This window comes from Leuresthes tenuis, unplaced genomic scaffold (genome assembly GCF_036924035.1).
Source record: "Leuresthes tenuis unplaced genomic scaffold, fLeuTen1.0.hap1 SCAF_17, whole genome shotgun sequence".
Lineage (NCBI taxonomy): Eukaryota > Metazoa > Chordata > Actinopteri > Atheriniformes > Atherinopsidae > Leuresthes > Leuresthes tenuis.
The window spans coordinates 30,675,941-30,703,475 of NW_027325371.1; the positions used below are offsets into that span (position 1 = coordinate 30,675,941).

Here is a 27,535-nt window from a genome sequence, read left to right on the forward strand (position 1 = left end):
AGGGCAATGAAGTCATCTTTATCAAAGAGTCTTAACTAGCAAGTGAATATTCAGAGCCAGAATGTGGGCTGACTACTGCAGCATTCTCCCCTCCCTTTTCTTCTTTTCCAAGAGAAAATCCCCTCACATTGTTCAGACAACCAGCAACACTGCCTGTTAACAAGTTAATTAATTCCCTTCCTTGTCAATAAGTGAAACATGGCCGTATATGGACTAAATCAATTGTGTGTTGAAAAGGCTCATTCTTAAGTAAATGATTTTAGATGTTTTGAATGTCTTAATATCTCAATATGCTGGAGCGCTGAGCCCATCTTTGCCAAGTCTGACATCTACTGGTGGAAAAAATGCACTTGACATAAGGAGTATATCAGCTAACTACAGTAGTAGATTTTAATTTTCAACAAAAATCAGCAAATTCTATATTAAAGAACTAAAATAAATTAGATTAGAATTAAATCATGACAGGGGCATTAAATTGCTTTAAGCAGAAGGGAACAGAGCGATTGTGTTACTTGCAATGTGCACATATGAAGTGTTACTTAAATTTTTCTTCTTCTCGTCACAACTTCTTGAGTGGAAGTAGAAAAAGCCCAGGATGGTGTAGTTTGTTTCTTGTTGCATTAATTACAATAACCCAGCAACCACCCCCCAAAAAACAGCAGGGTTTACAAATAATGCACTCAACACCACTGTAAATTTCCATTAGTTTCAATACAACGAGTTATAAGCTTAACAAATGCATAAAGATAGATACAAATCAAACTGACATTTCTGTTAACAGTTTAATTCAGTATCTGATAAACAGATTAACTGTCAAATTATCAACACAAAGAAGTGAAAATTAAGCAGTTTTTTCCCCCCAAGATAATATACAGGAACTTTTGTATTCACAAATCCAGAGCTGCGTTGAGTCTTTATCCATCCTGGCTGTTGAGACCGATGAGGTCCAGACTTAAAGTGTAGCTTGAATTATCCCTCGCCAAAGGAGACAAAGCACGTCCAAAGCAAAGCCTTTACAAATCGTGACCTGTTCTGACTTCCACTGTTTTAAAGGTCAGTCAAAGCAAACAAGGTTACTTTGAAGGATGGCCTGCACTGATGGAGGTTTATATCTTCCACTGCTCCAGCCAATGTCTAATCATCTTTGCATCCTCCACTTGGAGCAGTGGAGGATGCAGAAGATCTCCCTTCAACTTGCTCAAACGTGTCATAGCATCCAAGCCTTCTACTCCAAGTACAACTTTCCTTGGTCAAAAAATATAAAACAGGTTTGGGCTTGTGGATCAAAATGGGACAACTTTCTGACGCAAACATACTCTAATGCCCTATTCTCCCAGTAGATGGTGACAAGACAGTGCTGCCACCCTGTATTTCTCTGTCTGCAATATCCACACAATAAAAGCTCGATTCCAAACATAAACTCTGGCATCCCCTTTGAAATCAACATGGCTAATAAAGCCGTAAACTTTAGCATTGCATTCTTTTCCTGTATATTCCTCCCCAGCAATCGATCAATCAATTATTTTTATTTATTTATTTTTTTTTAAAAAGGGCAAGGGTTAATTGCCCAGCTTTTTGTCCAGCACCATCAAGTCAGGGTTGAGAGCTGCCCTGGCTGTCTGGGTCTGTTCCGGAGGAGCTGGTGTCTGAGTCCGAGTCGTCATCATTGTGAACATCTTCGGCCAGGCTTTTCTCCCGTATTCGCCTGTGAGTGGCACTAAGGCGAGCCAGCAAGCCCTGGTAGTCAAAACGGCCACGCTTCTCTCCAAAAGGATCCTGCAGGCAACATTGACAATGATAAAGGGAAAATCTGACAAGACAATGCAGCACCTGCATGCAGCTTACAACAGTTTTTCTTCATAGACAGTGTGTGTGCTTGACTGGTCTGCCTGCAGGCCGAATAGGTTTCCTACTGAAAAAGTATGGCACATCAAGAAAAAGAGAATCACAGACTGTTAAACAGCTGAAATTTTGAAATTCCTCTAGCAAACCTGTTACCATTAGTTTCTGTGGCTAGAAAGAGAAATCCAAATCAAGTACAGTAAACGTTCCAGGTTCAACTCCCGCCTGGGGCCTTTCTGTGTGGAGTTTGCATGTTCTCCCCGTGTATGCATGGGTTCTCTCCGGGTACTCCAGCTTCCTCCCACCATCCAAAAACATGCATGTTAGGTTAATTGGTGTCTCTAAATTGTCCGTAGGAGTGAGTGTGACCGTGTGTGTGGTTGTTTGTCTCGTTTGTATCTATGTGGCACTGTGATGGACTGGCGACCTGTCCAGGGTGTATCCCGCCTTTCGCCCAATGACTGCTGGGATAGGCAGTTGAATACGATTCAAACAAATAAAAGCATATCCTTTGATACCCATATGCTCTAGTCAAGAGACTTGTTTCCACAGTATGGAGTGTATTAAGACTAGAACAATAAAATAGAAGAATCCTCTGAGTTACTAATACTTCCATTCAGATCCCTCTAACAACATCAGTTTTTAAATTGGCATTGGAAAAATTGGAAAATTTTGAATTTGGTTTGATTTTATTATGATTGTATTACAATAATTTTGTGCCTCAAGATGTTGTAATTTGGCACAATATAAATAAAACTGAACTGAATTTAAATTATAATTTTAGTTATAACAGAAATGCTTATGTCACAAAGTTTCTAAGAGAGGCAAGCAACAAGATAAAACTATATTCAGTGTATGGCCATGTTAACGAATGGGCCTTTAACCAGCTGAACTCAGTAAAAAAAAAATTGGCAGAGTTTAGAGGAACACCAAACAATCTTAAACCCCCAGGAATTAAACACGATAAAATCTTAGTAAGATTCCCGATAAAAGGACAGAGAAGTCTTGGGTAAATTCTTAGTTAAATTTGGTAGGTTGGTAGACAACAAAACAACAGGGAGGATATATCCATTTGAAATAGTAAGCTCAAAGCTGTTGTACACATCAGCTGTTAGCTGCCGGCAGTTAAAAAAAAGATTCTAGGCCACTGCTGCTATCAGTTGTCCAAGGGGAGCTGAAGAAGTTCGTCACAAGGGCCAAATTAAAAACATGGGCTTAACTCATTGACATAATGGCAAGTTTTCATCACTCAAGAGCAAATCCATGTTACGATACTGAGGTTTACTACTCATCTATGGAAATGAGTAGAAATCAATGTTTGGGATGTATGATGGGAGTCCAGACAATAGTCTGTGGGACGGTCTTCACAAATCATTTAAACAGGAACGCTTGTGCTTACCTGATTATACCAGCACCACAAACAGCAGGAAGATGTCAACAGTTAAGCATCACTTCACTGTGCAGCAAAAGTAACTTAATTGAAGTTGACTACAAGTTTTTGTGTAACAGAACTTTGTAACTTTAATAAACATTTTCAATCGAGTGTTATTCTATCTTTAAACCAGAGATCGGAAGAAGAGAGCTCCATGTCCAATAGTCAGGATGTTGTTTTTTAAAAACACAGAAATCCTAAATATTGAGACAGGTGTTCAACACAAAGTAACTAGCACAAGGATAATTAGCAAATGGAACAGAAAGCTGTTCCCGGAATCAAAAAGTAGTAGTGATATGATGCACATGTTGCTTCTGGATGATTAAGCAGCTATCAAACCATGACACCTTCTCATGTCAGAACTGAATACTGATTGGAATGTTGTTGAAAATAATACTATATTAAATAACTTTAAAAAAAAGGGCTTCATATACCAGGTGACCAATGATCGATATCGGCTGTTCCTGCTGCCAAAATTGTTGGTCAGCTGCTAAAATCCTGATTGGAGCCCCCTTGAAGGCTTCCATCAGTCTGATCCCCCTTCTCCTTTAAGCCAGTGATCTTTTTCAGCCCTGACTTGACACACCCATGTTGTTCTGCTGGAGTTCGTGTTCCAGATTTGTGTGTATACCTCCTTCCTCTTTCTTCTTTTTTTGACAGTTTCTAAAAAATCTCCATTAACTTCCCACCTCCCACACTGAAGTCTTTCTTCCTCAAGTTCAGCAGCTTTTTCAGGTCACTGCTGATCTAGGACTTACTATAGTGAAGCAACTCAGTCTCCATGTGGATAATACTCTTCATACTGAAGTTGATATACCTGGCACACACTTCCTCATGGCACTGATTTTATCTGTGTGGTTCACAGAGCATTTTCAAGTCCATCATCTCAAAGCAGAGTTTCTTGACCTTCCTGATACCATCTCTTCAAACTTTTTTTGCCACCAGTTGTTGCTGAACAATGGGTACGTAGGCGTATGCATGTCTTACATTTGGGACAGTTGACAAACCGCTTGAAAGTTGGGCGTGTAGCACAAAGGATCATACAGCTGAAATCTCCAGAAAACATCATGAAAGTGTTGTGGTGTTGTGTTTGGAACCTATCACAGAATGAGCAAATGTTGTCACTGGAAGCATTGGTAGTGGCACAGGGTGAGATATATACATCCAACATAATATCAGATGAATGCTTCTAAACGATATTTTGAACAGAACCTCACAGCTAACAGTTTAATGACCCTGAAACAGATCATCAACTTCACAATTACAAGTCAAGATCACATCTGCTGTTAACAAGCACTGCAATATCTCCAATTTTGCTTTTGCCATTACCTCTGATCTCACTGTCTGTTTGTATAGTCTGAAAGCTGCTACAAAGGCATCAGTGTCCAGTATGTGCTCCTGCAGCTATGTTTTAGTTAAACACAAAATAATACATTCCGGCTATTCAAGTTGTCCCTGTCAGAGCTCCGAGGTCATCCATTTTATTTGCTTGTGATCTCACATTCCCCATAATGATGGAGACTTTGCTCCTACATCCATAGTGTTTCAAATTCAAATCAGCTCCCCCTTTTGTGAATTACTCTTTCATTGGCATAGTCACTCACCAGAATAGATATTCTATGTTTTTTTCTTAATAAAAAGATTAAACCTAAATTGCAATCTTCTCGAAGACAGAAAAAAATTTGTGAATACAACTGGATAAATACTTAAGTATAAATGAATAAATAAATGCCACTGACACTAATAACCATTTTAGGAAAATAACAATTCTAAAAAAAACAAACTGCTGAATAAATTATCAAAGGCCTCATATAGCCTATGTCAAATGCAATACCATTGCCTTTTCACTTTTGGGAACTTGGAAAGAAAGCAATAACTACAACTTGAAGACCAGTGCCAATGACTGTTGAACACTTCATTCATCAAGGTTGTAGTGAAATGTAAATTATTGCTCCTTGCTAGAACTTTGTTCATGCTCCAGCCTGGCTCAATTTACTGTATTTAACAGTGTTAGCCGCAATTTACCCTATATCAGATATTTTACAGAAAAAAATAGCTAGCGTACTCATTCAGGCACATATTTAGCTAAATGAGTTGAATGATTTCATACACTGACAAACTGGCAAGCATTTAATGTAACTAAAAAATACAATTAAAATCTTTAAAAAAAAAAAAACTATTTTCAAAGAAAATCAAGGGCATTCAGATGTCAGTAACGAGTCCAAACAACAAGCCTGGGTCTATGATGGTATTAGGCTGTATCAGTGCTCTTGGCAAAGACCATTTACATTTCTGTAATGGCAGCATTATACAGAATAGTACATCGAGACTGCATAGATTTTCATAACAATAATAACAAATCACAACTCAAATCTCGCAGGAGCGGGTATGAACTTTGCTGCGGGCAGGAGCAGGCGGCTAATAAAAAAAAACTAAAAACCTGGTGATCGGGATGTAGCCTAGTAGAACACAAATTCAATGCATTTCTATCATTCAAATTCTCAAAGTTTCGCGGGTGCGGGCCGGAGTGGACATACACATTGTGGGAGCGGGTGGTAATGGTCAGAAATTCAGCGGGAGCGGGGTGAAGAAAACAGTCCCCTGCAGGGCTCTACTTGATATCCTCAATGTCATAATGTCTTAGTGTTGTACAAAAGAACAGCAATAGTAAAAAATGGAAAGTATTGCAGACCTGGTAATTCAAAAATGGATGTATACATTTGGGATGCACAAATATAGCTGCCTAAAATCAGTAAGCTAATTTAAAGAACACTGAACTAATTTTGTTGCCTCAAGCTTCCAGTTTGTCACAGTTTCTGGTGGAAATCCACCAACTTTTTTCCCCTGCCCATCGTACCTCCGAGGACCACAACTTTTCTTTTACCCAATTCTCAGTCAGTGAAGTTTCAAAAGCTTTACATAACAACATAGCTTTTAGATTGCTGAACCTAAGATGTATATTTACTTTTCATACAATATAATGTTATTACTGATGTTTGAAAAACATCTTTAGGACTACATCACTTAAGAGTACTGATGCAACTATACAAAATTATTTTTAACATGTTTCATAACTACCTCTTAGCCAAGGTCCCTAAAAAGCTTGAATGATCAGTTGAGGGAGTACTTGTGTTCTTTTAACATTTCATATCACAATCAGCCTCCTTTTAAGAAACAGCATAGCACAGTGACTGCCTCCAAAAAGTTTTAAATTATGTTGTGGAAGCCTTGGATGCAAAAGAGAACTGTTCCGCACTATTTTCATATCTGTCCAAATTATTTGATGCTGTAGATCAGTGGTTCCCAACCTGGAGTCCGCAACCCCTTGTGGGGGGGTATCTGAGAAATGTAAACATGCCGATGATTCATCTGTATAAAAAAAGAAAGTGAGGCAGTATCTCGAGAGTTACCTGAACTTTGGTTTCATTGAAGGACAGGACAGTAGTCGGTCAGAATGTCATTTGTGGCGAGAAGCTAGCTAATGACAGCATGAAGCCAAGTAAGATGAAGTGCCACTGGGAGACGAAACATCAAGTAAAGGCCCCATGATGGTTACCGCTACTACTACTACCGGTAACTACTCTACAACGACGAAAGTGGAGAAGAAAACAATGCCCCCGTCAAGACCAGGAGGAGTAGCACTGTCATCAATTATGTAAGCATTCTCACCTCTGCTTACATAATAGCTAATGAGTCTCCAGAAGTTATAATTTCAATAGGTGTGTTATCACCATGATAGTCTGATATAATTCCACGTTGATTGGGATGTACAAAGGAAATGTGCTTGGATTTCATGTGTACAGAGATTCATACATCCGGATATTTTTGTGTGTGGGAGGGCATTTGGGTTTGAGCGTACGCCATGTTTCAGTAGGAAATCCATGTAAGTCTTTGTAAATGAGGCCCCAGGTCTTTAGGCGGGCTGTCACAAACATCACCCCTGACACTGCATCCCTGGTCAGAGGTTTGCAAGTCTAAGGTGGCCATTAGCTAATGACCAGAATTGCAGTAAGAAAAAGAAAAATAAAAAAATAAATAAAAATGTGAGGAATGTGCTGTTTGTTATTGCTACTGTTCAGTATTAATGTTTGCTCATACTTTGTAAGGTTGTCGAGGCACACAAATGGGGGGGCTCCAAGGAAAAAAGGTTGGGAACCACTGCTGTAGATCATGGCACCTATATCAGAGGCTTTCAGACCAAGCAGTCTGCCTGTTTTTTTTTTTTTAATCCATCTTTCTGGTCAAAGGCGGTGTGTGTAACTCAGCTGTCTAGTTATGTGGATGTCACCAAGGTGTGCCCCAAGTTTAAGTACCTCTCTCTTTATGATGTGTTAAAAATGTGGGCAAGAATGTTACTGATGCTGCATTATTTTGTTATGCTAATGACAGCATTCCTTATTGTCATGCAAATAATCTTGCCCTGCTCTTTGATTGTCTGAAGTCTGTCTTTCATACTTTCTAGTTCGGTTTCTCTTATATTAAATTTGTATAAAATGCCCCCCAGAAAACAAAGGGTATTCTGTTTTTTATTCAGTTTTTAAACACCAATAAAGTGCCAGTTGTCCTTCTTTTAATTAAATTAATTGGAAATTTGTTTCTGCTTTTAGTATCTTGTTTTTTTTTTTCAAGAGCAAGGAGAAAAAAACAAGAAAATACTATGCTGCATACTAATGCTGTCTGTTCTGCACTATTAATGACTATTAATAATTTGTTATATAGTATGTTTATTTAAAACAAGTCGCTAATAAGAATGTTTCCCTAACATTAAAGGGAAAATCAATTAGAAAAACTGTTGGTATTTACTACTAGTCATCAAACACCTTTTTTTTTTACCTCAACAGTCCATACTTCCATGCCCATACTTCTGTTTATTTCTCGATTTCTTACATCTGTGCACTGTTAAACTGTTAAAAAACAAGTTAAGAACCATTAATACAGTCACCTGCATGTTCTGACCCTGAAGATGCAGCCTTTCTCTGCATACTCCCTCGTAGAAATCGTAGTATTCTAGGAAGGATTTCTCCATCACACTCCTAAAAAACATACACGGGCACCACTCCAGTAAGTTAACAAAAACGGTAAAAAGAAAAGCGTGAATGAAAGACTAGACAAGCGATTATATTATTACAATTAATGTAAGTTTAAGTATTTGTTAATCTCACCAGAGAGCTTCAGGACAGGTAACTTTGCCCTCCAGCATGTCACACACAGCCACCCTCATGGTTTCATGGCGGATACACTCATTGTAATTCTTACTGTCCCCTGGGTGACGCTCCTGAGAAACATATCATAGTTAGATGTACAGGTAACAAGAAACAGACAGGGCATGATGGTGGTAGGCTTACATTTAAGGTAATCAAGGAATCTTTTAAAGAAGAAAATTAATTTGTCTCCGGAGACAAATTAGGACAGAACTAACATCCCTTTATTCTCATGTAAACTTGTCATGGTTTCTGCAGTCTAATCTTCATCGACTTTAGCTCTGACTTGTGTGTAAACTGTTAGTCCTTGGACTCCCATATATACTTGAAAATGACACTGACATACTTGAAAATAGGCGAATGTCAAAAAGCCATGTCTGGTGGCCCATCACACAGTGCTGTTGCAGTGCTAGCAAGTGCTGGTGTGGGGTGTTGGAAACCAAAATAACAGGAGCACCCGTTTCTTTACAACTGTAGTTCAGTGCCAGTGTGCCCTACTTACATATAAACATATTTGTGTATTCATCATTCTAGGTGTAGCTAGCAGGTTGTCTGCTACTCTCTGCCTGGTCAATCATTCAGTCCCTGGAAAACCCTAGATTTAAAATTATATTCAAGTCCATTTATATAGTAAATAAATTCTTGCTAACCTTTATCGAACTATTTTCTAAATATGGGAGCCCAAATCAGAGCAGAGCATCACAAATAGAATTTTCTGGGTTATCCATATCCAACAGCTGGCACTGTCTCCTTATTGGCTTCCCTGTGAGCTGTTGTTTATGCATATGCACCAAACACCAGCTCAGATTACCAGGTCTTCTTGAATGTCTGGTGGAGGCCCCAGTCCGCGAGATCTTTAAGTCCCACCTCTGGGAGAATTTTTTTCATCCAACGGGGAGGTTGGGGACAAAAAACCTGAATGGAACTCCATTGTAGATGCAGACCACAGAGAAGGACTTTTGGTTGACCACAAGGATATTCTGACAAACCATTTGGTGACTCAGAAATGGAAAGAAGGGTTTGTGAAGGGACCTGAACTTAGGATATCATAGGGCAGTGGAAGGAGCACATTGAGGATCTCCTCAATCTTTCCAGCATGTCCTCCATTGAGGAGGCAGTCTGAGGACTTTGGGGAAGACTCGCCCATCACCTTGACAAAGGTAGCTGAGGTAGTTATAAAGCTTCCCTGTGGTAAAGTGCCGAGGGTGGACGAGATTTACCCTAAGATGCTGAAGGCTCTGGATATCATGTGGCTGTTGTCTGTTCATGTCGCATGGAGATCCGGAACAATGTCTGTAGAGTGGCAGACTGGAGTGGTGATATCCATTTTTAAGAAAGGGGAACAGGACTCCAACTACAGTAGGATCACACCGCTCAGCCTCCCAGGAAAAGTTTACTCCAGGGTGTTGGGAGAGCACGCTCGACCGATTGTCAAACCTTGGATACAGGAGGAGCAGTGTGGTTTTCGCCCAGGTCCTGGAACAGTGGACCAGGTCTTTATCCCGTGCAAAGTTACTGAGGGGATTGTGGGAGTTTGACTCCAGTCTACATGTGTTTTGTGGAATTGGAGAAGGCTTATGACTGTTACATGAGAAACTATCCTCTTCAAACACTACTGCAATATTAAACTTGCCTCTCTACTGCAGGTCTAACGGGTAATTGAAATGGTTCAAAAAGTTGTAGTGTGAAAGATTAAAGGTTAACTTCATAAATTGATCAAACATGTCACAGAGATTAGATTCTTAAATGACAGGGGGTTGTAAAAATAATTTCCTTTCTAAAGTTGCTGTACATGTAAAAGGCCTGGAGTTGATTCCAGACCTGTTGTTTGGCACTTGCACTTGGAAGCTGTTGCTGTGAACCCACAACATACAGTCAAAAGAGCTCTGAATGGAAGTGAAGCACACCATTCTTAAGATGAAAAAAACCAGAAAATTCATCAGAGAGATAGCAGAAATGCTAAGATGTTAAGAGTGGTCAAATCAAAAGTCTGGAGAAGAAAAAACATTCTCCAAACCTCCACCCAAGTTAAGAAGATTCTCTAGGAAGTTAGGTGTACCAGTATCTAAGACATTCAACTGCAAGCTGTGAGTCCATATTATTCACTAAGAGAGTTCACTTGTGTTATTCTAGTAACATTTTATATATTACCTGGTGCTGCTGCCAACACCGTCTGAAGTTTACCATTCAAATTCTGCTTGTATGAGTCCTTAGCCTCACTTTTATACTTTTTTTTATTTGTCATAAGGCCTGGAGGTTCTGTTATTTTCCTTAAGCAGAAACTTCTGGTCATATGTGACCTCAAGGTTTGTGAATAGTGAGGAGAACTGAGTCCAGACTGGCATTGCTGAAATCACTAGTAATAACTACAAAAGCGTCTGGGTGTTTGGACAGTGGAACAGAGACAATGGCATGTAATATGTAAAGTGCCTCATGTAAACACCAACAAGTATAGCAGAAGAGGACACTCTCTGTAAATAAAACAGATGCATAATTATATTATATAATGCATCTGCATAATTATCCTCTTTCTGAGAGCTAAAAATTGCGTCAGACTGGAATTTCAAAATTGTCTGCGATTTTGCTCAAGTATTTTTATTGTTTTTTCAGTTATAAAAGATATAACTTGACATTTCGATACAATCTCACCCCATTGCACCCCCACAGGTTAATATTACAGCATAGGATAAATAATAATAACAATAATAATAATAATAATTGGGAAAAGAAATAAATTTAAAAAATAATTAAAATGGAGGGGAGAAAAAAGGAGGGGTTACTTCTATACATTTAAGATGTCTGAGGCATCAATCTTTTCAACATGATCTAGAACTGGTTGCCAAATAGTATAGAAGTTGAGGGCACAACCTCTAGTAGCATAACGTATTTTCTCTAAAGTGAGATGCAGGAGGACCCTGATCCATTGATTGAATGTTGGAGGAGATTTACCTTTCCATCTAAGTACTATGAGTCTTCTAGCCAGTAACAAAGCAAAGGTTATCATGTCTTTGCCATGTCGAGTTGGGCAGGAGTTCAGCGGTACAATACCAAATATTGCTATTATGGCAAGAGGTGCTATCGGTACTCCTAGCAGGTCAGAGAAGAATTTGAATATGGATTGCCAAAACTCTGTTAATGTTGGGCAGAACTAGAACATATGTGATTTAAGTGGCTGTTGTAGCTCCACAGTCACAGTTGGGGTCAATATTCGGTGTTATCTTTGCCAGTCTCGCCTTAGACCAGTGACTTTGTAACCTATGTACAATCTTGAATTGTATTACTTTGTGTCTTAAGCAAATTGAAGAGGAGTGTATACTATCTAATGTGGAGTCACATATATCCTCAGTAAGTTCTATGTCTAGCTCTTTTTCCCAATGTTAAAGGTTATGTTAAAGGTTCTAAGTTGTGAGAATTGAGTGACATGTAGATCTTTCCGATGAGCCCTTTGTGGTCGGAGCTAAGCTGCAGAAGAGAATCAAGGAGAGATCTGGGTGGTTTAGATGGAAACTCAACTGATTCTGAGGAAACAAAGGCACGAAGTTGCAGATATTTGAAAAAAATGTGAGTTAGGGTTTTCATACTTTAATCTCAGCTGCTCAAAGGATACAAAATTATCATCAATATAGAAATCTTTTAAAGTAACAAATCCTTTCCTGGTCCAGGTATCGAAAGATCAGTCTATAATGCAAGGTTTGAACATATTGTTTCTTGATATAGGGGCATTAACTAACATGTTATTCAGTGAAAATGCTCGTCTGAACTGTGCCAATATCTTCAAGGAGTACTTAACATCTGAATTCATAGAATATCTGGATATAGGTTCTGGTAATAGGAGCTTGGAACAGAGTGTAAAGGCGTGTAAAGAGGCAGGTCCACATTTTCCAACCACAACCACTTTGGGCCATTATCTTGTGATGGGTTAAGCCAATGTAGCATAGCGCGTATGTTAGCCGACCAGTAGTAATATTGTAAATTGGGTAGGAAAAATCCTCCGTGTTCACGGTACTGCTGTAAGATATTCTTCTATATTCATGGATTTATTTTTTTTTCCAGATGAATGAGGATAACAGTTTATCAATAAAAACTATTTAAAAAAAGAAGGATTTTGTCAAAATTTCAGGAATACCGTGGAACAGATACAAAAATCTAGGAAGCACAATCATTTTGACAGTGTTAATTCTACCTCCTAATGACAATGGTAATGAGTTCCAACGTTCAAGATCAGTTTTCAGAGATTCGATAATTGGAGGGTTAGGGATGTTGGCTGTTTAAAATTATGCATAATCCAAATTCCCAAATATTTGAATTTATCTTTACTTATTTCAAAGGGTAGTTATCCAAGCCCAATCTGTTCGGCAGCATGATTTATAGGCATGAGCTCACTTTTTTGTGTGTTTTATAACCAGATATTTCTCCAAATTAACAGGGTAAGTATCAATAGTAAGCTACTTACTGGTTCAGATATATACAAAAGCATATCGTCTGCGTAAAGGGATACTTTAAGTTCAGTGTTATTCCTCCATATACCTTTAATCGAGATACTATCATGTAAAGCAAAGGCTCAATCGCCAAAGCAAATAAGAAGTCGCAGTTGTAAGAAGGAGGAGTTGTAAGTTATTGTTTGTGCAAATTGCTGCTAAAAGGAGAGAGTAGAGAACATGAATCCAAGACAAATTTAACGCCAAATCCTAATTTTTTTAGATTATAAAAGAGGTAATCCCACTCCACCCGATCAAAGGCTTTCTCAGTATCGAGTGATAGAAACACCTCAGGGGTGTCGGGTAGCGTGGGATTATAAAGGATATTCATTAATTGGCGTATATTATAATATGGTTGGCAATTTTTAATAAATCCAGTCTGATCATCAGAGATCACAGAAGGTAAAACATTTTCTAAGCGGAGGGCCAACAATTTTGGCAAGTAACTTACTGTCAACGTTCAATAAAGAGATAGGTCGAAAAGAACCGCATTCTAGATTGTTTTTACCTTTTTTATGGATTAATGACATCACAGCTTGTCTCATTGTTACAGCTAGTGAGCCGGAGTCAAGTGATTCTTCATAGACCAGAAGGAGGATAGGGCAGTACTTTCGTACCTACATGATCAGTAATCTCCGACTGTTGAGAGAGATTCAATCTTTCGAAAAATCTGCCCAACGACATCAGGACTGAAGTGCCTGGTGCAATGGCCAACTTATTCATTTTAATATTTTAATCTGTAACCATATAAAGACATAGGTATTTTGTATTGTCATTGTTTTATAAAAGGGACAAACATTGAATAGAAAAAAATAAGTCTTGGCCAAAAGTTGTCTTGGAGTAGATTAAAGCACCACACTGAAAGTGGATTGAATGCCACCGCAAGATTTTTTTTCCCCCCACACGGTTACACATTATTTCATCTTTGGCCAAAAAAGAAATAAGAGAAGTTGTTGTTTGATGTTGTGGAAAGGAGCCCGTGGACAAGTTCAGTGTAAAGTAAGCCTATTGGTCACAATATTCTTAAAACCCAATAAAGCTCATTATCATATCATAGGACCCTTGACTGTGGGCATATTTGTATGCTTTCACATGGTCATGGTGCCACATGCGTTACACTACATCTCTCTAAAATCATATAAAACTGAGTTTCTCAAAGCCAGACTAATACACCACATAATGTAGTTGGAGGCTTACATCACTCCTGCATGTACATGCTTAACTAGACTCACATTTTATAACCGCAGGGACATCTATCAAAATCACTATTCTAATAATCTAAACACTACGTATGAGCAGGGTTTTCGATCAATGTTAGTAAGCTTTTAATGGGCTGTTTTTCAGTCACAACATCTTACACATTAAACTGTCAAACAAAAGAAAGAGGAAAAAAAATATGTGAATGAGAGCAGCTTTATTCAGAATTCAGCTGTATCGACTTGCCCTTCACTGTTTGGAGCATGTGAAGAGCACCTAAATTAATTTAAGTCTAGTCACCTTGCTGCAGCAACAACTGCAGTTTGTTGTGGCTTGGTTCTGTGTTGGATCATGTAATGACCCCAAAGCATTATTCTGATATTGCTGTTCCTATGTGTGGGAAAGCAACTGTCCATGTGCAATCATGCAAAGAGAGAATGTTCCATAATGTGATATGGCAAGCCATCTGGTTCCACTGTTCATATGACAACACTGAAACATGAGTTTTTAAATATATTCACCCTGGTCTTTCTTCTGAAGTTTGTTTTTAAAAATGTGTACATGAGCCTAAATGCATGGAAAACACCTTAGCCTTAGGTAGTGACAAACTGATGAAAGGGGTAATATGATCAGTTAGCAGTTTGTCAGACATAAGCATCCGTGTAGCTGAAACAAAGATGGTTGCGGAGCTAAAAATATTACCTGTTCAAAGCCTGGTTCGTTGTGATAAGGGTTCTCTGTCATCAGAGACTGGATGGATATGAGGACAGATGAGATACTCTGGGCTGGACTCCATGCTGGGCCTGTCCATGTCCTACACACATATACACACACATGCACAGGTCACAGAACTAGTAAGCTGTTTCTTATGACAGAACATGTTAAGTTGCAGAAATGCATGTAATGAACAGGCTAATCCCTGCAGAATTCAAAAGCCAAGTCAAACATAAACAAAACAAAAAGGCAAAAACCTTGACCCACCCCAGGATGCTAAGGCACACTTTGCCATTGCGGTAGAAGTTGGGGTTGAAGCGTACGGTGTTGTGTCCAGTAGTTATGAGTTTCACCCGTGGTGGGTGGATAGGGTAGTCTGGAGGACAGCGGAAAAGGAAAAGGAAGAAGCCACCCTCATATGGCGTGTCAAACGGTCCTGTGATCAGGGCATGGATCTAAATTAGGAGAAAGGAGGCAGACAAGCAAGATTAAGAATGTGAAAACAACAACACAACAAACACTGTAGAATTAGTTTGTCGGTGGGTTTGGCTTAGGATGCCATCATTGCAACGGGGTTTAGTAACAATTGAAATGCCTACTATGGTTTGGTTTCTACATGTGAGGCTAAAGTTGGCAACCTTCTGGACAAAAATGAGCCACTTTTCTTTGAAAATAAAAAGGCAGCAGATAAGCGACTCAAGTGCATTTAGTGTTTTTACTCCTACATCCAGCTGACCGAAAAGCAGCCGAAAAGAGTTTCACGAATGAACTAACTTTCTGTGACCGATTGCTTTATGCAAATATAAACAAATCAAGACATCAGTTACAGTGATTTTTACATGATCTTAATATCAGTGCTTGCTGGTAAGGTGTAATTTACCAGCTATACATTACCATTCTAACAAAAATTGTAAATGAGAAAAGCTTCATGTGGGAATTCTGTTGCATTGGAATAAAGTAAATAAGTGCAGAGTAGGAAAATGGTAAACATATTTTATGAGCTACTAAATAGCAAATACAATGATATATATATTCAGGTCTCCATTTTTTTTTTTTTACACCAATCTGTCTGAAAACATTGACACATTATTTTTGGTCCGTATCACCAAGCTCTAACACACAATCACCATATCTCCACTAGCACTATTGATGATGGTATCTGCTATTAGGAACTATTAGTCACTATTCAGACTTTTCTGCCGGTTCTCTGCGACACTTCGGCCCATGGGGATGTCAAACGTGAGGGGGACCTCGTCCATGTTGCTTACATGATCCGGTGATAGTTGTGTTCAGTTACCTGCTTTTCAATGAACTCACAGAAACTGTCGACCTTGGCTTGGAAGTCTGCTGGCAGTTTCTGACACACCGCGGTTGCATTGCCCGCATCTCATTGGCAAGTACCAGGGCATGGAGACGCAACTGCACCATTGACAAGCCTCTCCCGGCAGTACATTGTTCCAGCACCCACCTGTGGACTCATTCCTCCAGCTCTGATCATCTTGCTTTCAGCCCATGATTAGCTTTCTTTGTTTTCTTCATTGCAGTAAGATTAACCTCTGCTTTTCGCCAGTCCCTCACAAGTTTCTCACTCACTCCCATCTTTCTTTCTGCCTCTTGATTACCATTTTTGGCTGCAGGCAGTAAAATAGTAAAAAACTAATTTTCTTTCTCAATTGTCTTTAAGTTAATGTTTCAGTGGTACAGGAGCAGCATATAGTTGTCACAAGCCTAGAGCATCCTTTTGCTGCTGTAGATAGCAATGTTTACTCCTTGGGTCATGTCAGTTAGTATCAATTAACACTTAAAAACATGTTGAATTATATATATTTTAATAAATAAGTTGCACCTGCCTATAAGTTGCAGGACCAGCCAAACTATGAAAAAAGTGTTACTTATAGTCTGGAAAATACGGTTTGTGTGCAGTGACGGTTGACAACGTTTGAAACGGACATTACATACGTAAAGGGAGCATAAGAGAGCCCTGAGGGTCAGTCTCACCCCAATTCTGTGGCTGTGTTTTTGGCTGGGTTTTCTTGGTGATTAGCAACCAGTTTAAAGATGCATATTATACAAATTAACTCCAACTGCAAAAAACAGGTCAAGGACTGTATGAGCCGCGGCAGACGCTCCACCTTGCAGAGCTGGTTATCATCGATGGGGGAGCAAAACAGCATTCTTATTAAGAGACAGTGGGCAAATTGTGGATTCTGAGTTGATACTGGAGCAGTGTGTACAGCTTTGGGGACTTACATCACAAAGGACATTTTTCCAACCTTGACTGGATGCTAAACCACAGAGCATTTGGATCTAAATTAAACGCTTTTGAATTGCCAGTTGGAGAACACTGCAAACAGAACAAAAGCCTCAAAGAAAAAGCCAGAGACTGTGAATCAGACCACATACATCATGCAAGTGAAAACAAGAGACTTCAGGGGGGTGATGCCTTGAGGGGCCTAAGAGAGACATACCAGGTGTGCGAAGATCCATAGGAGCATGCTGGAATTTTGAGGAGCTAGGCCACGAGGAAACTCTAATCTTAAGCGTGACCAAGGCCAACTCCACCAACAAAGCTAGAGGTCCGATGGATACTTGGGAAGGGCCAAATTCAACTACTGACATTGAAATACAAATATCCAGTTAGACCCCAGACAATTAATTGGGGAGAAATGCTTTTTGTAAAATAAAAATTACAAACTGGTGTTCTCCCCAGGGTGTATATATTGATAAGAAGATTGGGAGCTTCCAATCTTAGTGGAACCAGAAACAACAAGTTTCCCTTCTGAAACACATAAATCATGAGAACTGCTTCAGAGGTCAAATAGAAACAGACCATTTATCCATTTCTGGACCAAATCCTTTGTGGTGCACCAGTGGAAACAAAAACACAGGTAGTGATTATTATAGCAAAGCAATTAGAGCAAACTATGTTTGATTAAAGTTTGACAAAATTAGGTAAAAGTGATGTGCTGGAGGAGATGCTCATGCATGTCCCAAAAAATATAATGGTGAGAAAAGAGGTTAAAAGAATTCCAAATAGAATTCCAAACAGAAGCCAAAGAGGGAGTGAGCAAAATTATTGAGGGCTTAACTCAAGTTGGGTTATTGATTAAAACACAGTGAGTGTGACACTGTGTAAAAATAGAGAAATTTAAGTATAGGTTAGTGCTTGATTTGAGAATATTAAATGTTGTAGCGCAGGTATAGTCTGTAGGGATGCCAAACCCTTGTGCTCTCCTTGGCAAGGTACTGCCAAATGTTAAAGTTTTACAGTAATTATCTGCGTTTTGAATTTCTGGATCATTCATGATCTGTTTATTTAGTTCAATTCAGTGTTTCTCTTACTGAGGACCACCAGTGTTTGCTCGCATTCGTACAGAGGTAAGCAGTTATTTAGTTTTCACAAAATCAAGGGATGGTTGAGGGCAATTATGGAACCTGGAGAGCCAAGCCTAGTATGCTATGAGTTCAATCTGTTCAAGTTGCTTTTTGAACTAATGAGTCAAAACTGGCATTCTCTTACCAGCACCATAGTTGAGGGAAAACCCTTGTTGCATTATACACAACATATACTTAAGGCAAAATTGCTCCAAGTAAGGGAAAGCACAGTGCTTTAAACAACACAATTAAAAGCCTTACATGTACTGTATGGACAGGATCTCGAGGTGTAGTCATGGAGAGGAGGGTGTCTGGTTTGGGAACCTCAGGGTCACATCTCTGCTTTTTGCAGATGATGTGGTTCTGTTGGCTTCTTTAGACCAAGACCTTCACTGTGCAATGGAGCAGTTTGCGGTTGAGTGTGAAGCGACTAGGATGAACGTTCCAAATCAGAGGCCATGGTCATTATCCAGAAAAAGGTGGATTGAATCTTTGCCTCAGGCAGAGGAGTTTTAGTATCTTGGAATCTTGTTCACGAGTGATGGCAGATCGGAGCAAGAGATTACGGATTGGGGACAGATTGGGGGCTTCGTCAGCAGTAATGAGGATGCTTCCCTGGTCCATTGTTGTAAAAAGGGAGCTGAGCCAGAAGGCGAAGCTTTCAATTTACTGGCCCATCTTTGTTCCAACCCTCACATACGGTTACAAGATCTGGTTAGTGACAGAAAGAATGAGATTGCAGAAACACGTGGATACAAGCGGCTGAAATGAAAGGTTTCCTTCAGAGGGTGGCTGGGCTAAACCTCAGAGACTGAGTGCAGAGCTCAGCCATCTGGAGAGGACTCAGGACGCTGCTCCTGAGCATCAAAAGGAGTCTGTTGAGGTGGTTCGAGTATCTGCTTAGGATGCCTCCTGGTCACCTCCCTTTGGAGGTTTTCGGGAAGGTCCAACTGGGAGGAGTACCCATGGAAGAGCCAGAACATGCTGGTCTGGTCTGGGAACACTTTGGGATGCCAGAGAAGGGCTGGAGAGTATTACTGGTGAGAGGGATGTCAGAGTTTCTGAATCTAATACCTCCGCAACCTGACCACAGATAAGCAAAAGACAATGGATAGATGTTTCTTCAGACTGCTGTTGAATGACCTCAACCAATAAAATTAGATCAAGGGCTAGCATAGTTTGCACTGAGAAACGGGCATGACTACAGCGCTGTTGGGGATGCTAAAGGAACTTGTTCATTTTTGTGAATGAAACTGAACTTTTATCCTAGACCTTCCAGTAGCCACCAAACTCCATCACAGCACTCCTCCCCACAATAACCACAAGATGGACATTACACAACAAGGATTAAACATTGCACAATGAATTTTAAAAGAGTATCGTTATTGCAATATCCAGCCATCCATTTATTAACTTTCTATACTCACTTAATCCAGTTCACTGGGCAGGTCGCCAATCCATAAAAGGGCCACACAGAGACAACCATGCACACTTACACTTACTCCTAAGGTCAGTTCAGAATGACCAATTAACCAAACATGTATTTGGACAATGAAAGGAAGCTGGAGTTCCCAGAGAGAGAACCCAAACATATATGGGGAGAACATGCCCACAGAAAGGCCCCAGCTGGGATTCAAACCAGGAACCCTCTTGAAGTGAGATTACAGAGCTAACCACCACACAAAATAATTGCTAAGGGTTGCCAAATGGTTTTGGGGAAAAGAAACAAAAATCAAAACATGTATCTTGAAAAAATAAAGCATAATAATAACATTACACTATGTGCATTTTGTTGGGCGTCTTTGTGAGTTTAAGTGTGCATGAAGGGGTTTTTTATTGGTCACACACACACACACACACACACACACACACACAAGAGAGAAAAACAATAAAAGGAATCACTTTGATATTTGATCACAACATTCCAAAGTTTGCCAGCTATCACAAGGATCAACTATGGAGTAATGGCTTCTTAGGGGAAAAAAAAAAAAAATCTGTGTCAAGACTTAAGCCAACAAGAAGAGTCACAAGGTGGGTTACCTGAAGGTCTGACAGTACCACCATCAACTGAAAACCGCAAAGCGTCAGAGTCCCGGGTGCTTTTTTTTTTTTTTTTTTAAAGTGGAGTATCCACAGTGTGTTATTTGTCCTGAGGTGCTTGCACATGAAAACTTAAAACCAGTTAAACTTAGGAGACATTTAAACACGAAAGACACTTCTCACAGTAGCAAACCATTTGAGTTTTTTGACGTTAGGAGGAACTACAGAGCCAAAATTCAACTGTGAATGACTATGCCACAATCCCTGACAGAACCATATGAAGTGGCATATCTGGTGGCTCCGCCAAAAAAGCCTCACACTATTTCTGAGAGCCTCATACATCTAGAAACAGTTGCAATGACAAGCTATGCATGGTGAGAAAATGGTAAGCATGCTTGAGACTATTTCGTTGTCAAATGACACAATTGGGCATCGCATGCATGACATGGCATCAAGAAACAGCTCATGGACAGACAAAATTGGACAATTTTCACTGCAAATGGATGAATCAATAGATCTGTCAGGTGATGCGCAACTGCTTATATTTGTGAGATACAGCTACGACGGAAAAGTGCATGAGGACATGTTTTGCATGTCACTGGAGGGAACTTGCACAGGTCATGACATAGTTAAGAAGCTGAACACTAAAATGCAAGGAGGAGTAAGTTAGGAAAACTGTGCCTCTGTGTGTACAAACTGAGCAGGTGCTATGCAAGGGACAAGAAAGGGACTAAAAGCCTGTGTTTAGGAAGTGTCTCTTTTTACAATGCATCATCCACATAAAGGCACTGGCAAGCAAGACCTTCAACACTGTGTAGTGTTCTCCAAACAGTGGTTAATATGGTACACTTCATAAAATCCTGGCCAATGCAACCAGACAGTTTGCCACACTCTGCCAAGAAATGGTATCAAACAATGAATCACTCTACTGTTTCACATGGAGGTTAGATGCTTTCTCGAGGTGAAGTACTGACCAGACTGTTTGAACAGCATGAGGAGGTCTGCATTTTCCTCACAGATTGTGGCTGTTCACTGGTTGACCATCTGTCTTAACATAAGTGGCTTGCTGCCTTGTATATTTGGCAGGCGTTTTTGTCGAGCTAAATCTGTCCCAAGGACAGGACCAAGGCCCAAACAAAAACTTTATTACTCTTTCTGACAAGGTAGCAGCATTTATGTTCCCCAAACTGGAAAACTTTGTGGATAGTTGCAACATAAGAATCCAGACAGTTATCACTACTCACCTCAGAAACTTTATTGACAGTTTGAAAAGATCCTTCCCAAAAGACAGATACAACTGGATATGCCAGCCTTTCAAAGCTTCCAATCAGCAACATCTGTTGTTGCAGCTGGAAGATTACCTGTTGGACCTCTATTCTGATCGCACACTATAGGCAGCTTTCACAACATGCACGCTGGAAAAATTCTGGTTGTCAGTGGCGAAATACAGTGGACTATCCAAAGATGCAACGGAAGTACTCATTCCTTTTAGTTCCACATATTTATATGAAATTATACTTTCATCTTTCAACATTTCAACACCTTCAACATTTGTCCAGAACAAACACAGATCACAGCTCACCAGAGTTGAGGATGATCTTAGTGTGGCAGTTTCCAACATTAAACCAAGAATACAGCTTCTTTGTTCAAATATGCAGGCCAAACCATCTCACTGGAATGCGTTAGGGTAAGTGAAAAATGTACGTACCAAATTATAAAGAAGAAAAATAAACAAACTGATTGATAAAAGGAAACAAGTCAGTAAGTAGAAGACTTAAAACTGAGCAAACAGGCAAAGCCTAGGGAGACCAGATTCCAATTCACCAGATGAGGGACAAAGACTGTTTGTGTGAGACAGTGTGGGATAGCAATGCATCGAGGTAGTCTAAAATAACTTTAAAGAAATACAGATCTCTATTCTGCCCCTTAGCTTGTAACATTACTCTCCTTTGCCATCTGGTTGATTCAGTAGCACATAACAGACTGCAAATAAAAACTTAACATATATATGTTATTTAAATGCACTTTCCCAAGTTGTCGCATGCAAGAAAACATAGTCAGCATGGAGCTTTCATGCTATTTCACAGTGCCTCTCAAGTTAACACACCTGACTGTGTACAATTAAATAGAATAGATAGTCAGGACTACAATTGTTCTTTCAGTTATAGTGCTTTCTGGGAGTCTGCGGCGTCTGTGTCATTTCACGTCGGATTCACCTCCGTGTGAAAGGGAAAAGCAAACTTTACACAAGACTTTCCCAGACTCTCCTTGCACTGGTTTCACCCAGGGGGAGATGGTTTCCCAGTCTTTGTTGTAGCTGCACTTTCTTCTCTTAGTTGTACGAGTCGTGCTTTCCTTCCTTTCCGACCATGTCTCACGCTGCACACCGGTGCTGTTCTGACCTTATTTGCATTGATTTTTGTTGGTGGGCTCACCCTTAACCTGTATCCGTGTTCCTGTTTGAATGACACGATCAAACAGCCCGCCCCGCCCCCTGATGACAGCCCTCACTGCTTTCTCCACACAGCCATTTGATAAATGCTAGATTATAAAACACGCATTTCAAAACTGGAGTCTGACTGTCAATAACAATGCGGGACAACGTCTCAATTTACGAGACGTGTGAAAAGTAATGAAAATACGTGACTGTCCCACACAAAGCGGGACATCTGGTCACCCTTATCAAACCTGGTTTTCTCATTGATCTGAGAATATATTTCTTCTATAGTTCTTACAGCAGACATGTTAACTGTTGACATCTGACTATGAAGGTGTCGTTATTTTATTAAATCCAAAAAAGACATAAACTAGTTGCCATAATCTACCTGTAGTTATACATGAAAATAAATAAGCTCCTGACAGTTGAGAGATCAATATGTTTGCTGCTGCGAGGAGTTTGTGTGTGCATGTGTAGGGGGAGGGTGAGTTTTGCATGCAACACCATCATCATCCTGGGGGTCGTGACTCAATGATTGAGAAAAACTTTGTTAACAGACCTAAAATTAGCACGATATATATAAGTGTTCGTTTATATATCTTAAGTCAGAATCATTAGGGCTGAAACGATTCCTTAAATAACTTGATTACAAAAAAAATACTCAATGCCAATTATTTGCTTTGATGCGTCATTTAATTCGAACACATACGTCATGCTTAGTGGTCATCATGTTTCACATGGACAATTATTACTGTCACAAAACATGTATGTGTGCTGTGTTTGTAGCAGGCCTGATTTGATGGTGCAATAGAGGAGACCTGAGAAAACAATGAGGAGCACAGTAAAAGAGCAAAAATATCTAAAGTTTTGAACTATTATGAACAAAAGAAAAGCAAAAGTACTGTAAAGTGTGTCCATTGTAAAATGAGCTTACAACATCAATGCTACATCATCTGAGCAGAAAGCAGTCCGTTCACATATCGAGTCCACTGAGCGGAACATACGATCATAAAATTAAAAAACACAAAGCCAAAGGTCATTTTATCAGATGATGTATTTGTAATGTCAGAGACTGCTGGTTAGCATCAAGCTGTGTCAGCAGTTAACATCTGTTAGTTAACTGTTGAAACAGCTTGATGTTACAAAGAAAGCAAATTGCTAGTGTTCTTTACTTCCATTACCATATCATAATGATAACCGTTTAAAAAACTTTTTTTTTTTTAAAGTCACCCATCCCTAACCGAACTGCATGGAAAAGTTAGTTAGTTATGTTCATTTTTCTCTTTAAAATAGTTTATCATTGCAAAATAGGGGTGTGATGACACAGTCAGCTCGCGAGAACGAGATGAGACGAGATTTTAAGAAAACTACCATGACAAAATGTATGACTGGACCAACAGACTTTTATTTAACAGAGTTGCACAGGCATTTTGAAATGTTTTATGATAACTCTTTACATGCATGATGTTAGCATGAACTTTTAATAAACTTCTTCTTCCAAAAATTGAACTAAAACTAACATTTATAAAAGTTAAAATAAAATATTTATTTATATCAGCCGCGGCGTACGGCATTATTTTCATACAATGCTTGCATATTGTCCGTGTCTTATCAGTCACTCTTTCTGCTGGGTACCCAAAATGCTGCCAAACAAACGATTTGAAAGTGGCGAGGGCGTCTTCAATGGTAATACTGGTATTTTCATTCTGGCTGCTTGCTGCTTCCCCTCCTTCTCTTCCTCTTCTTCTTTAGGTTCTGGAAGGCTAGACGTAGCAAAGGCGCATTACTGCCCCCACAGGTCACAAATAGAAGTTTGGATAGCTCACAAATCTCGCAAGACTGATTTTAACGCGACGAGAAATATTGTCGACTTTAATCTCGCGAGATCTCGTCACACCTTTATTGTAAAAGTATTTCTTATTGGATTAATCAATGGAATTAATTAATAGAATACTCGATTACCTAAATAATTGTTTGCAATAGCCCTGAAAATCATCACAACAGTCAACAAGATATCAAATTTTTTTTCCAATACTGTGCAACCCTAACATTAAGAACAGTTCCACTCTGGTTCATGTCCAGAGAAATACACACACACACACACACACACACACCAGCACGCACACACGCACGCACGCACACACACACACACACACACACAGAATGTGAAGCTGCTAAAGGACTGCTTAAATGTTACCAAGAATGTACTGATTTGAATTGTTGTTCTTTTCATGTTTTATGGTTGCTTTACTCTACTCATGTTTACCAAAGTCCGGACTTTGTATGCAAACTAACAATTCTCCTCTCTTTAACCCGGCACCTTAAACACACGGTAAATTAGCACACTACAAGAACTGGACAGATATTTGGATTTTTAGGTCCCATCTTTATGCTATACTTTATCTTGTTGTACAACATGTACAGAAAAATGCACACTTACACAGTCAGACCTCTATTGTTGGTTCTCAAAGATTTCTGCAAACAAACACTATTTCACGGTTAAAGGTGAAATTTGCAGCTGTCATTTTAAGTATGTGTGGTTATAAAGGCTGTGGTTGAACAGCTTAGCGCTCAAATTTAGTCTGCTCTGTAGGTGCCATACCTGTTACGTTCTGAGACATAATGAATGATATCATGAATGATTTTATTACATGTTAAGTGCCCATATTAATCATTAATTTAACTATCTGCGGCCATGTCCCCAGCTATGCAGATGGAGCTGAGTTAATATAATGAGATTATATTTTAAATTGCATAAAGTTGAATCAACTTTTCTCACAGTTAGACCAAGTAAATGGGATCCATCAACTTACTTTACAAGTGTAAATCTAGTGCATCTAGAAACAGAAAAAGGTGTGCAGTAGTGTTAGCTTAACAGACATACTGTAAGTAGGCAACCTGCACAGACAGCAGTGTATTCAGTGTATTTGGATCTCGGCAGTTGAAAGTGACACAAATTGATTAAAAAATACAACATTTTCCGTCTTCTGAAAAGCAAAGCATTTGTTACCAGGTTCTCTGGTGGAATGAAGGAACACCAGGAAAAAGATTTCTGACAAATGATCTGATTGTCTTAAACAAATCTGTTCATCAGAAAATGTGTTAAATCTGTATTTGATATACTTAAAATTCCAAATATTGACTGTTCTTCACTTTTTACCTTGGTCATGTCTTGAGGATCAGGAACAACAAACATTCCAGGTGGCGGTTCCTTGTAAATGGACATGATATCCCTACAGACAAAGAGAGGAACAAATATTATTTTCTATAAAGTAATGGAATAGTGATACATGTCTGTAACAGAGCCACAATCTTGCAGTCCACCATCAAGTTAAAAATTATTTCTTTGATAAGAATTACATCAGATGACAAATGTTTGAAATTTGAATCGACGCTGGTTCTTCATACACAAAATACTGTTTTTTCTAATGTTATTTTATCAAATTAAGTTTCACTTGTCTTACAGTCAGCTATGAAAAACATCTGGAACATCGTTAAAGTCTGACAATTTAGTTTTTTTTATGTCATGCATTGATGGAACTGTCAGCAGGACACATTTGACAATCTTTTTCAGGCAATTTAACATGCTGAAGGCATCATGTTTTCCTGCAGGGTTCACAGGGAATCAAGCACAGAGTAGACCTTTTTCACAGCATGTTGCTTGTTTAAACGTCCTCAGTCTGTAAATGATGACAATGACAAAACAAATCCATTACAACTGGTCAAAGGGCATGTAGTGTACCAGAAAACTTTGTAGTCAGGAATCACCTCAAAGAATTTTATAAGCAAAACTGCCAGCGCACGCACACACGATTGTTATTAAATCTCCAGTGTTCTAAAAATTAGGCACAATCTTTCAGATTGGAATGTACTCATTCAGTGCGATCATTAGGCCTTAGCAGCATGTTTCCAAACCGCTTTACTACTCGGGAAAGTGGGAATTACCTCTTTATCCTGAGGATGCACTGTTGGGAAGCCTTCTCGTTGTCCCAGTCCGTACTGAGTGTCGGGTCCCAGGAAGTAGCGTGGATTTGGGACAAGAGGCCCCCTCCTGCCACTCCAGCTACCCCAAGCCCAACACTTGGCAGAGTTGAGGGCGCGTGTGCGACCGGAGACACGGCCACGAAAGGTGGCGCCGCACTTGGAGTGTATGAGTTTCCCAAACAGACAGGAGTAGAAGTAACAGCGGAAATGGGGGCCACTACAGAGGTTAGGCCACTCTGCGTGGCAGCAGCTGGAGGAGGAAAGGCCGAGTTAGGGCTGGTAAGAGCACTGCTTGCTGCCACTGGCGGAGAGTTGGCCAAAGTCGGCAGCGGCGAGGCACCGCCGCCTTGTCCGGTAACGTCTGAGCCAAGGGCACCACCGCTGGACTCCTCACCAAAGCTGTCTGCCATGGTAAGCTAACAAGCTAGAGCAAATCAGTTGGTATTGACTAATTCAAAATGCTAGCTACTAGCTACATTGACAGTAGAGTCCAGAGTTATCTATGTGGGTTTTGTTTCCCAGTGAGTTTAGAGAGCAGAGAAACGCGGTAGAGGCGAGGCGAGAGAGCAAGACAATTCTTCCCACGACATGGTGGCTATTTATCGTCCCCCCCAGGCCTCTTGAAAGTGTCCAGTCTTCAATTAATATTCAAACGCTCACCTCGTTACGACCCTCGAATCTGGAACTTGTATATTCCTGTGGATTGTTATCAAGCGCTGGACAGCAATATGATGTCAGAATTTCCGGCTTTAAACCGAGTACACCAACACAATGCACTCATCATATCGCAACTTCAGGATTTGATCTCTTCTGCCAAGTCCCCTGTATTTAGAAA

The 27,535-nt window shown here is 39.7% G+C and overlaps 1 protein-coding gene across 2 annotated transcripts; it reads right to left on the bottom strand.

Annotated features, from left to right (window-relative positions):
- Positions 1-27,535, bottom strand: ube2z (ubiquitin-conjugating enzyme E2Z). 2 transcript variants are annotated; one of them, XM_072368175.1, is made up of 8 exons: positions 27,361-27,535; positions 26,662-27,124; positions 25,877-25,949; positions 15,132-15,319; positions 14,853-14,964; positions 8,437-8,549; positions 8,217-8,307; positions 1-1,776 (listed from the first exon to the last, which is right to left on the bottom strand). In XM_072368175.1, the coding sequence occupies exons 2-8, from the start codon at positions 27,108-27,110 to the stop codon at positions 1,594-1,596; spliced, it is 1,209 nt and encodes a 402-aa protein (XP_072224276.1). In that variant the 5' UTR covers positions 27,111-27,124; positions 27,361-27,535; the 3' UTR covers positions 1-1,593. The 2 variants fall into 2 exon arrangements, with proteins under 2 accessions (XP_072224276.1, XP_072224275.1); XM_072368174.1 differs by having other exon boundaries at positions 26,662-27,535.